This window comes from Schistocerca nitens, chromosome 1, assembly GCF_023898315.1.
Source record: "Schistocerca nitens isolate TAMUIC-IGC-003100 chromosome 1, iqSchNite1.1, whole genome shotgun sequence".
NCBI lineage: Eukaryota > Metazoa > Arthropoda > Insecta > Orthoptera > Acrididae > Schistocerca > Schistocerca nitens.
In genome coordinates this window covers 788,670,912-788,683,595 of record NC_064614.1, presented here as the reverse complement: position 1 = coordinate 788,683,595, position 12,684 = coordinate 788,670,912, and the positions used below count along the sequence as shown (strand labels likewise).

General features: G+C 35.4%; 1 protein-coding gene across 8 annotated transcripts in view; it reads left to right on the top strand.

The window, feature by feature from the left end:
* Nucleotides 1–12,336, top strand: part of LOC126262041 (la-related protein Larp4B-like) — a 504,153-nt gene extending 491,817 nt beyond the window's left edge. For 4 of the 8 annotated variants that reach the window (XM_049958589.1, XM_049958587.1, XM_049958594.1 and 1 more), the window contains 3 exons: nucleotides 5,349–5,599; nucleotides 6,043–6,324; nucleotides 9,301–12,336. In XM_049958589.1, coding sequence (XP_049814546.1) covers nucleotides 5,349–5,599; nucleotides 6,043–6,324; nucleotides 9,301–9,753 — 986 coding nt within the window. In that variant the 3' untranslated portion in view covers nucleotides 9,754–12,336. The remainder of the gene's footprint in view (nucleotides 1–5,348; nucleotides 5,600–6,042; nucleotides 6,325–9,300) is intronic. The other 4 variants (XM_049958591.1, XM_049958590.1, XM_049958588.1 and 1 more) reach the window with 4 other exon arrangements.
* Nucleotides 12,337–12,684: the final 348 nt, after the last annotated feature.

Here is a 12,684-nt window from a genome sequence, read left to right as displayed (position 1 = left end):
AAAAAATGACAATCATTCCACTTGGGACCTGTGGAATGGTACATTAGCTTATTTGTTTTAGTTGTAAATATTTGTCATGTATTGTTGTTTTTCTGACATGTTCCACATCCTGGAGGACCTCCTCATGACGGATCAATTGGAATGAAAGTAAATCTAATCTAATCTAATCTAATCTAAACTACCACTGAGTCCTAATATGTTTACAACTGATATGAAATTGACAATGATATTGTTGATGTGTCTTTTGTTTCACAGTATGTACAAGACTTTTCTATCAATGTAGTCAGTTAAAAACCTATAAAACTATAATGCAAAGAATTACTTGTAAGCTTCCATAATATGCTCTATATAACACAGAATTACAAGCTTTATCAGATTGTAATAACTCAGTGATTGGGTTAGATAGAGCAGCAATCAGTCATAGAATTAAGTTGCTTTAATATGACATTTATAGTCACAATGCAGATCAGATTTCGACCTGTGTCAGGTCATTATCAATGCAGTGCGGAATTGTAGCAGTTGTTCATGCTCAAGCATTCACTTGAGCATGAACAACTGCTACAGTTCCGCACCGCATTGATAATGACCTGGCACAGGTTGAAATCTGTTCTGCGTTGTGACTATAAATGTCATATTAAAGCAACTTAATTCTACGATTGATTGCTGCTCTATCTAACCCAATATAACCACAGTCGTTGCGTGCACCCACCCCGTGGAGGGCAACCTGACCTCAGTGATTGCTGGTAAAGTATGTGTAATGAAACTTCTCAGAGCAACTCCCCTGTTCTAAAGATTATGACTCTAAATGTGCAGTGCCTCAAGAACAAATATTGTGAACTTGAAATAGCAGTAAGTAACACCCAACCTGATGTCTTGTGTATTACTGAACATTGGTGTAAGGACCAAGAAATTAGTAGTATTCATATTAATCCATTTAAACTGGCAAATAATTATAGTAGGAAAATTGCAAAAGGTGGTGGAGTCAGTATTTACCTTAGACAAGAGTTAGAATTTAAAAAGAGTTGTGAAGCAGAGAACTAAAGTATTGAAAAGTTTTTTGAAGGAGGTGCTGTCCAGCTATATGGCCTGATGAAAAAAGTCATAGTCATAACAGTGTATAGGTCACCATGTGGAAACATAGAAGTCTTTTTTGATAAATTAGAATTGTTGCTAAATACTATTTACAAAAAAGAAACTGTGATTATTCTTTGTGGTGATTTCAATATTAATCTTCTAGTTGAAAGTCAACAAAAAAGGCAATTTTTGGACATATTAAAGAATTTCAACATGTCACCACACATAAACAATTCAACTAGAATAACAAACACCTCCAATAGCCTCATAGATAACATTTTCTCAAATATGTCAGAAACTGACATAGAGGTAACAAACATAGATTTAGGATTGTCTGACCACAATGCTCTCACCATTGAAATCCCTTTAAGGTCAAAGGAAGATAAAGGTGTAAATAATATTTACAAAAGAAACTTCTCTGTGGACAGCTGTCATCAGTTCATAAGTATCTTAGAAAATGAAAATTGGTTAGATGTTATGAAACAGTCAAGTACAGATGAGGCATATAGTGTATTTGCATCGATTTATATGATGAACTTTGAGATGTGTTTTCCAAAGAAACTGACCAGAATCAAGTCTACTGGATACATAAAGTCAAGTTCTTGGATGACTCTTGGAATTAAGAAATCATGTGAAAACATGAAAAAACTGAATTCAGAGTTGAGGGAGTGTACAAATACTGATTTTATAGAATATGTAAAGAGGTATAGGAAAATATACCGCAGAGTAATTGCAAATGCAAAGTTATTATGTAATAATATGGAAATAAAACAGTCCAGAAATAAAACTAAAACAGCATGGGAAATTGTGAGAAAAGAAACCGGGGTACCTACCAAAGACAAGGAAATTATTCTAAAAGATGAGGAGAATAAAATGGTAGATAAATATGCCATGCCTAATTATATAAATAATTACTTTTTAAATGTACCCCAGACATTAAGCAGGAATCTTGGGGAGCAGATTAAGATGGAAGCACCCAAGGCAGTCAGCAGTATGATGGCAGTTCCAACAAACGAAAAGGAAGTTTTAAAAGTGATTAAAAGTCTGAAGTCCAAGATGTCAGCTGGAGTAGATGAGGTGCCAATAATATTAGTAAAGAAAACAGCTAATCAGATAGCAAAACCATTGGCGCACATAGCAAACTTGTCAATGGCTGAGGGCGTGTTTCCACAAAAACTGAAAATTTCTAAAGCCATTCCCCTGTTGAAAAAGGGTGATAAACTTAAAATAGAAAACTACGGACCTGTCTCACTCCTCCCAACTTTCTCTAAAGTTTTAGAGATACTAATGAAACGTAGAGTCACACATTATCTTAATATGCACAATCTGATAAACAGTAATCAGCAACGATTTCAAGCTGGGAGAAGTACCGAAACAGCTGTACTAGAATACACAAAAGAAATAATCACTAAATTGGAAGAGGGAAATAGTGTAGTTGGGATAAATCTAGATTTGTCAAAAGCCTTTGACACTTTTGACCACAGCATACTTTTGAAAAAGCTTGAAGCTACAGGTATCAGAGAACCGGTAAAAAAGTGGTTTGAGTCTTATCTGGAAAAGAGGATGCAGGTGGTTGAAATTACAGCACCAAATATTAATCAAAAAATTAAACTAAGATCAGATCCAAGGGAGGTCACAGTAGGAGTACCCCAAGGAAGTGTATTAGGCCCCTTGCTGTTCCTCATTTACATTAATGATATTCAGGTGTCAGAGAGAAAAGCTAGAATCATGTTATTTGCTGATGATACTAGTTTAATAGTTAGTGATATGAAGCAGTCATTGCACAGTACTGTGGACCATGTCCTACAAGATATACAAAAATGGTTTAGTGCTAACAAGCTAACACCGAATGAAAAAAAAAAAAAAAAAAAAAAAACTAATTATGTGCAATATGGAAAAATAAGTGAACAGGACGACCTAAATCCCACCATGGAGGGCAAACAACTTGAAAGAGTACAGTGTGCAAAATTCCTGGGTATGCACATTGATGAGAAGATTAATTGGAAGGACCATGTGGTGAACTTAGCACTAAAACTAAATTCAGCATGTTTTGTGCTTGGAATAATTTCAAGAGTTTGTAGTAATGACTGTACCAGATTAGTATATTTTGGCTATTTTCAGTCCATTGCATCCTATGGGATAGTATTTCTGGTTGACAGCTGTGTATGCCTTCATTGAACAACAAAGATTTATTCTTTATATAGACTTCTCATCATAAATAACATGCTGAGAGCATATGTTTTCAATTTTGAGACATGTTCATTCACAGTATTTGTCACATGAAACGATAAGAAGAGACTTACAAATATACACAAAGAAAGAAAAATAACAAATTCAAAATGAGAGTTTCAGAAAGGGAACTGACACGTCACAAAAACTGCATATGAAGTTATTATAAATGTCATAAATATATACACATGGGACAGTTCAATGAGAAACAGAGATACACTCTACCTTGTGGTCAATTCCAAAATCAAACAATTTAAGGTATTTATTTTCACTGTCATTTACAAGTGTTTATTTGCTGAATTATCATCCACTGAAGCTCAGTTCTGGAGATGCAGTTCTGGAATGGCATTCAGCCAAATGACAGTCAGTCTAAATCCAGACACTCAAAACATTTTTATTTTCAGTATTTCAGGAGGTAGCATAAAGTTTTTAGCCATGAGACTATGTGCAGAAATTCATGTTTTAATGTGAAACATGTATATGGTTAGGGCTCTTCCGCAGAACTCAACTTCACACTATTAGTTGATCTGCCCTACCCCCCCCCCCCCCCCTCCCAAACCAACTCCTTACTTCATCTGCTGTCTGCTGTCCTGAATCAGAGATGCAACGAGATACTTAGCATGTATTTGTCCTTGACATGCAATACAGGCATGCATGAAATGTGTCACACAGAGTTCAGAGGCCACTGAAAAATGTCATCAAAAGTATCTCATGCAATGTAACAGGGAACAAGACCCACATTGTGCCTCTATAATCTATTTATTTTTATTTATTTATTATCATCCCAATGACCACATTTGTGGTATAGGATTTGTCAGGGTACATTTTAACAACTATATAATATCTTTACAAAATTTGTATCTGTGCTGAATTCATATTAATCTATCTTATGTTTGATACAATATACAACTAATAAGTGTTTTTATAACATAATTTATTATGCACTGATGTAATTTCATTTGTCACATTAACTTAAACATATATTTTATACAGTTGCACAGAGATATTCACTTATGCTGTAATAGCATTTGTCAAGCATGTGGTTCTTTAGAACAGTTTTAAACTGTGGAGTTTATGAACAATTTGTTGCTAACCAGAGTCATAAAAAATGCAGCTACCATCATGCAAGATCAGCCTCATTCCTGTCTTTCAGTGATGCAGCTGATCACGAATAAATATTCTATTTATAGTGCAGCTGGCTACAATGAAATTCAGAAGTGGTTGTAATTATTGTCTATTTGTTAAATGTTAGCAAATATTACATTCATATAAAAATGGGAATGGTCTAGTCAAGGGTAAAACAGAAAAACAACGGGAGCTAGAAGCATTCAGTAACATCAGTGTACAAGATATCTCACCCTGGTAGAAGAGGGGTACTCAAAGTGGTTATTTGGTCTGTTGCTTATGAATCAAGGTGTTATTCATTCACTGGTTACTCAGTCACTGTGATAAATGTGGAGGCAGTAGATGTCTGTGACACAGCTCTAATTCCATACTGTTACTATTTTTATGTTTGTTTCACCTGTTCTCTTTGTAACATTCCATTACCTTTCCTGAAAATCATTTTGTAAACTACTGAACTCCACAAATTAACTTCCATTCTGACCATCACCAGTATCACTTTTCATAAATTTCAAATCCATTCATTGTTTCCCTTTGCTCCAGAAGTAGCTACATTGCTCTTAAAGCAAGACATTTCTTTGTCTTTCACTATCTCTGTTTGTTACATCATATACAGTACCTCATATCAGCACAGTTTTCCTATTGTGTTGACTTAATTGGAAACATAGTGTACTTTGTATTAGGCTTCTTAAATAGGATGCTCTCTCTGTGTGTTCAATTTTTATCAATTGCTTATGAAGTATATAATTGTGAAATACTTTCAAGGTTGATTTCCTAGTTACAGCATTTTTATTAAGTTTACTTATAATTTCATTGTTTAAAAGATAATCTGAAATCAATTTCAAGTTAGCTTTCAAACATCTGTGAGAAGTATTTCCAAATGTAGGAAAAAAATCAGAAGTTAATTTAATTTCTGTCACCAGGGTGGAAAGAAAAAACTGGGCGTTCTGGCTCACAGCCAGCCCCTGTGACAACTACAGTTACCCAACCACAACGTACACATCGCTATTTCAACTTTGGAGCTGGTCTGGTCAGCCAGTGCAGCCTACACTCATGTACATCAAGTGAAATCAGTTGTACAGTACCTGGTGCTACTGGTGGTGAGAGCAGTGCAGCGTCATATACCACATCTCTAAGTACAGATACGCTCTACTGGGATCCCCCAACACAAGAGGTTTGTTAACAGAAGTCAACAGTTATTTTATATGGCACACAAAACAAATGGATTATGAACATGCATTTTTTACAACCTGTCATGTTCAGATCACAAGTAAATTAAAAATCTCATGACACATTTGCTCATATCTGAATTGCTAAAGTTGCTTATAGTACGTACTCCTTCCTTCCAGTTAATAGTGATGTTTCTTTAACTCTGAAAATCATTTAATATGGTATTTGTATTTGTAATTACATGTTAATTGTGTGTGTGTTTTTGCATGTTTGCATGTCTTTTTTATAATAATCATCTTTAATAACCCATCTAACCCTGTTCTGAATTCTGTGAGAACTTTCCTTATCATATTAATACAATATTTAATATCACTATAAACTGTGCCAATCTGACAGTTTTAGAAAATATATAATAATTTATTTCCATCTCATTTTTTTCTTTTCCAGCAGCAGGGAACATCAAGCCGAAATCACTCAACCAAAACAGCATCTGGTAAGCAAGGAACATCTAACTCTTATCACCATCACCATCACCATCATCATCATCATCCATCAAGCTCACAGCAACAAGACTCTAACTTTTCGTCTTATAATCCAGCAAAACCTGCCAAATCTTGGGACAACCTAACAACAAAAGCCTTTGGTGGATATGGCTTTGGTTATGGTTACCTAGACACTACATCTGTGAAGAGTAGTGGGAAAGGCCACAGCAGAACCCAGAGCACCAAGGTATGAAGCATGTACTTAAACAGTATGGTTAAATGTTGTGTACTTATTTGTAAATATTTAATCACATTTCACATTGATCTGACATTGTTTATCTAGGCAGTTGCCAGAATATAAAGTACTTCAAACATTCAATATCGTTATATTGTTTCCTTAGATATTATTCAGTCCTGATTTGCATGTAAAATGCAAATACTTTAGAACAATGTGAACTATTATACAAGGGGCATTTGAAAAGTCCATGCAGAGCCTGAGAAATGGCACCATGTTTAGTTACTAGCATATTTGGAAAGAATGCGCACCAAGTTTCAGCCATATTGGTCTATTTCTTTGCGTTTGGCATTTGTGTGAATCAAGCAAGTCGAGTGATTGTCAAAAAATGAACGAAAAAGAATTTTGTGTGGTGATTAAACATTACTTTATGAAAGGCAAAACGCCTCAGGAGACTAAAGAGAAGTTTGATAAACATTACGGTGACTTTGCGCCTTTGATTAGCACAGTTTATAAGTCGTTTCAAAAATTTCATAGTGACCATATGGGCACAAGTGATGCTGAACTTTCTGGACACCCTGTGAAGGTTACGACTCCAGAAATCATTGATAAATTCAATGATATGGTGATGGATGACAGAAGAGTTAGGGTGCGTAAGATTGCTAGTGCTGTGGGCATCTCAAATGAACAGGTACATAGTATTTTGCATAAACAGTTGGAAATGAGAAACCTATCTGCAAGATGGGTTCCGCAATTGCTCACGCTTGAACAAAGACAAAATTGCGTGAAGTGTTGCAAGAATGGTTTGCAGCTGTTCAGGAAGAATCTGCAGGACTTTAAGCATTGTTTCATCACTATGGGTGAAACATGGATACGTTACTATACTCCTGAGACCAAACAACAATCTAAACAATGGGTTAACAAGGGAGAATCTGCACCAAAAAAGGCGAAGACCATTCCTTCAGCCGGAACGGTTATGGCGAATGTCTTTTGGGATTCGAAAGGGATAATCCTCATCAACTATCTGGAAAAGGGTAAAACTATTACGGGTGAATATTATTCATCGTTATTGGACCATCTGAAAACCGAGCTGCAAGAAAAACACCTCCGATTGGACTGCAAAAAAGTCCTTTTCCATCATGACAATGCACCAGCACACACCTCAGCAGTTGTGGTCGCAAAATTAATGGAAATAGGATTCAAACTTGTTTCAGATCCCCCCTATTCTCCAGACTTGGATCCCTCGGACTACTGTTTGTTCTCCAATTTGAAGAAATGGCTGGCGGGACAAAGATTTTATTCACATGAGGACGTGATTGCAGCAACTAATAGCTATTTCGCAGACTTGGACAATTCCTATTATTCAGAAGGGATCAACCAATTAGAACAGTGTTGGACAACGTTTATAAGTCTGAAAGGAGACTATGTCGAAAAATAAAAAAGGTTTACCCCAAACACGTAAGTAGTTTTTATTTTTGCTTGGACTTTTCAAATGCCCCTCGTATAACATTTGCTATCAAGCAACCTGCCTACACTGGATGATTACTCATTCTTATGAAGAATATTTAAAGCAAGAGAGTGGTTTGAGAAGTTCTCAGAATCACCATGAGAGGTCAGTGCTAGTGCAACAAGTTGTTCACGTGATATTCATTGGACTGTTGCCGGTAAACACGTGCCACGTCAGTGCTCTTGGAAGAGAGCTGTGTTGGTGATGTGGCTCTGTCGCTGTTACCACATAGTGATTTGTGAAGATCGAAAAAAATCAAGATTCGAGCAGTGATTAAGTATTTCATGAAGAAAGGTATGAAAGCAAAGGACATTCATGCCAATTTCCACAATACACTGGGGGACTCTGCTCCTACATATTCAACTGTTGCCAAGTGGATAAATGAATTTAAATTTGGTCAGGAGAGCTTAGATGATGATCCAGGCAGTGGTCAGCCAAGATGTTTCACTACTCCAGAAATCATTGCAAAAGTGTACAAAATGGTCGTAGAGGATCGCCGATTGAAAGTGCATAAAATTGCTCATGCTTTCCAGATGTCATCTGAAACGGTATATCACATTTTAACAGAAGAATTAGAAGTGAAAAAATTATCTCCAAGATGGGTTCTGCGACTCTTGATGCTGTATCAAAAACATGTGCCTCCGCCATGACAATATTACACAAACTAAGGAATGAAGTTTTGCCACACCCACCTTATGCACCTGATATGACTCCGTCAGACTTCCATCTCTTCCCAAAACTGAAAATTTTTCTTTTTGGATGAAGATTCACTTCAAAAGAAGAATTGATAGCCGGAGTTGACAACTATTTTGCAGGCTTGGAGGAAACTCATTTTTGAGATGAGATCAAGGCACTGAAACATCATTGGACCAAGTGCATTAATCTACAAGAAGACTACATTGAAAAATAAAAAAGGTTTCAATGGTGTAAGTATTTTTTTTATTTATTTATTTTTTTTTTTTTCTGAGAACTTTTCAAACCACCCTCGTAATATAAAAGAGCTCTTGAAAGCCAATTGCTGACCTTTGATTTTTTGGCAGAATTCTATCACAATGGGCAATGTAGGTTGGCAGAAGGTACAAATGTATTATAAAATAAATGTACAATCTGTATCTAGGGCAAAATCTATATGTTCATTTAAATATTGACATAAAACTTTGATTATTTTTACACTGCATAGTCAGCAAGACTGTGAATTTGTCATACTGATGACCTCAATGCAGAGCACACCCAAACATAACAACATACACAGCAGTTAATTGTTAATCTGTCATGCAGACTCAGTCTGTGCTTGATGTACATTCCTATCTTAAAAACAAAAACTTAATTTGCAACATTGTTTGATACAGCAGATTCTAAAGTACTTCAATTTTCTGTATTTGGCAAGCTTCCTGCTTGTCTGCGTATTATGTATAGTTCAGATAGAATGAAGAACATAGGGAGCTGTTATTAGCTTATTACAAGTCATTGCCCTGTTCCAGGCAGGTGGCTCATCACAGCAGGGCCGCAGTGGAGACCGGCGAGCACAAGGGATGACACAGACTTCTTACGGCCACGACAGCCAACACCACAACCATCACAGCCACCATCATAGATATGTGCAGCCCACTAAGTCTACGGAGAGTCTTCTCTTGCTTCCCAAATATGCAGGAGACCCCACATTGTCCGACTCGAGCTTGAGCTGTGATTGTCTAGATGTGACATCACCAGTGAATGATGGAAGCGGTGCATGCTTTTTCCCTAGTTCATCACCTAGTACAACACCTACTGCAGCAGTGGAACAAGGAGCAGCATATCAACATCAGCAGCAGCAGCAGCAGCAACAACAACAACAGCTACAGAACAGTGTCTATCAACAGCAACAAAACAAAGCCAGCCAGACTGACAATCAGCGAGCTCCACAGGAGAACATGGCAGAAATCACACACCTATGACAAAAAGTTAACAGCCAGACTGAGGTCTAAAGGCTGTTTTGAAAAAACTGGGATTTATCCTTATTTTAAATGAAAAGAAACATTTCAGTGGACTTGAGAAACTTTTTGAATGAGATTCAAAACAAGTTAACTGTCTGAGTGTGTAATCTATTATACACAGTCAAATGGACAATGTGCTATCTCATAGTTCTGCTTAAAATACATTACTATTTATTATATCCCTCCATTGTTTGTATATTCATGTAGAAAAGGGGTAATATCTACATGAGCCATGTGTTTGAAACAAATGTTTCTCACATACCAACTTATCTCTTTTTGTAACAATACTAGTCATATATGAAACAGTTCACAAAGCAAGATTTGTGTACAGGTAATGGGATGTAAAAATAGACATGAGGCTCTCCTGTCATGGAGCTCTCTATATTCATTTTTATTTGTGTCGAGCTAATTCATTTTTATGTGAATTTATTAAACAAAGAACAAAGAAAGAGGTACATTCTTGTCAGATTTTATGATGTACTGTTAACTGAAATAATATTTCTAAAGCACTGTACTTGGAACATAGGTAGACTAACTTCAAATCTGGTGTTAACCCAGTTCATTTGGAAATACAAAGACTGTTTGGTGCCTTCAAAGATGATCTGTACTGTACCTAAGCAAAGGTCAACTTATTTGCATCAGCTGTAAAAAGCTGAGGAAACAAAGTTGAGTTCTTTCTCCAACTAGTTCTCTACGGCATCATCAAAACACATTTTAAGCACATTGGACACTGTGATCTGCACTTTTACATCTGGCAACTAGCGTGAAACTAATCTGATCATTAGACATTTTCAGGATGTCTAAAATGTATTGGCTTATTTCCTTGTCTTCTGTGCGTCCTCAGGCAGAATAATACAGAGCTGCTCAATTATAGGAATAAATTAAACCTACAGTTTTCTGAAGTTTACAGCATACTTCACAAATTTATGTGCAAAAGCTTTTATATCATCGTTTTCCTATAAGACAGCTAAATAACAGAACATGTTGTTCGATAAGTGAGTGCAAATAAATTCCCTAAATGAAAGGAAAATAATAAAGCTACAGAAAGATGCTGTGCATGTTTATGGTTGACAATGTGCTCCACTATCTCAGTGAGATATTAAGAATACTGTATCTCATGCAGACAGATAGAAAAGAAACTTCAGATTGTGAATAAAATCCAAATTTTGTTTTTCACAGTAAACAGAAAATGTCGTCATGAGCACCTAAAACAGATTTTCATTAATCTGCATAGCAAACAATTTCATGTTTTTCATATGAAAAATTTCCAAAACTCCACTTCCTGCTATTTAATTCTGCTCCAGTTGATACTCGCAAACTGAAACTTCCTCAGTACAGCAAAATGCCTATAGTTAATCTGGCCATAATTCAGAAGAAAATAGGACTCACTTTTGTACTCACTTTACATTTCCACCTAGAGCTATATCTTTATTGATGAGTCTTCTATAAACATTTCCTATGAATGTTAGACTGTTAAAATATCATGTTCAGTTGTACTTTTAAGTCAGTGAAAATGCTATAGCAAACAGTACTTAAGATTTACCATTAACAAGATCCCTGCCAGTGTGTTCTTTAATGGGGAAGGCAATTTGCTTGTGCGTTTTCCCAGTATACATACTTTTTTCTTTGCAACAAGTGATATTTATGAAGAATGATTCAAAATTCATTATTATGTTGACTTGTTGACTCATTACAAAGTTAATTTAGACTATTTTTTAAGCATTAGGATGCTTATTGTTTTCCATACAAACAAAAGCTGTGACAGACATACAGAGCCATTAGGCAAGTGATACTCAAGCATCGAAAAAAGTAGTAATCTTTCAAATTGTACATAAACAATAAAAAGTTGTCAGTGTAATAAAGACAAGTGGTGGACCAGTAGTAGAAAATTATGTTGTTTTTGATGTAATTAGAGCAAGACTTCATTATAGTAATTAAAATTATTGTGCAACTACATGAAAATTGCTTGTAGCACTCGACAGAAGGAGAATACTAAACTATATAGTCTGAATGGATGAATGAATGTTCCTTTTCTGTAAGATGTGATAAAAAATCCAAAGTTTGAGGTGTGTCTCTACCAAAGATTTAGACTGATTGAATAGGCAGCATTCTTCAGTGCTAATGGTCATATCTGTGATCACATTCATTTATTAAATGTTATTCCTCAGTACAATATTACTTAGTCAAATTAACAATGAACACTTTTGCATTGTTTTTCAAATGCCTGAAAGTGTGTGTGTGTGTGTGTGTGTGTGTGTGTGTGTGTGTGTGTGTGTGTGTGAAAGAAATTGTACACTTTCTTTTTTAATGTTGATGTATATTTTACGTCATCATTTGCTGATCCAAAGAAAAGTGAACAAGTGATTCAGGAAGTCATATAATGTATGGGAATAACTGCATTCTCATCAAAATATTTTAGCAAGTAAGTAATCTTTAATCCTACATTTACAGTACAGTATTTAATTGTGGGAGTTATTTAAATGCTGTAAATAATCGTGTATATAATGTTTAATATTAAGAACAAATGATAAAGGAAACCAATAATCTGAGTATGAAATTATTACGTGTAAACTTTTTCTGAAAATAATAAAATTTCATCACATACAACTGTAAAATTTTTCTAGTGTCAATGATGCTGAGAAAGCATCTCATATGATCCTAATTCACATTCACTAAATTAAGATTTTATTTCCTTGGTATTCCAACAGCTGCATATAACATTTGTTGTTGAATATCTTTCATTAGCCAAATTATGCAGCTGAATGGTGAAACATTCATAAATTGACTGAGCATTTTGCTATAAATATCCTCAACTAAATATGTTAGAAATGGTAAGAAGCTTTTGGAAATCATACACACAATTAGTTCATTGAATGACTAATATCAGCTGAA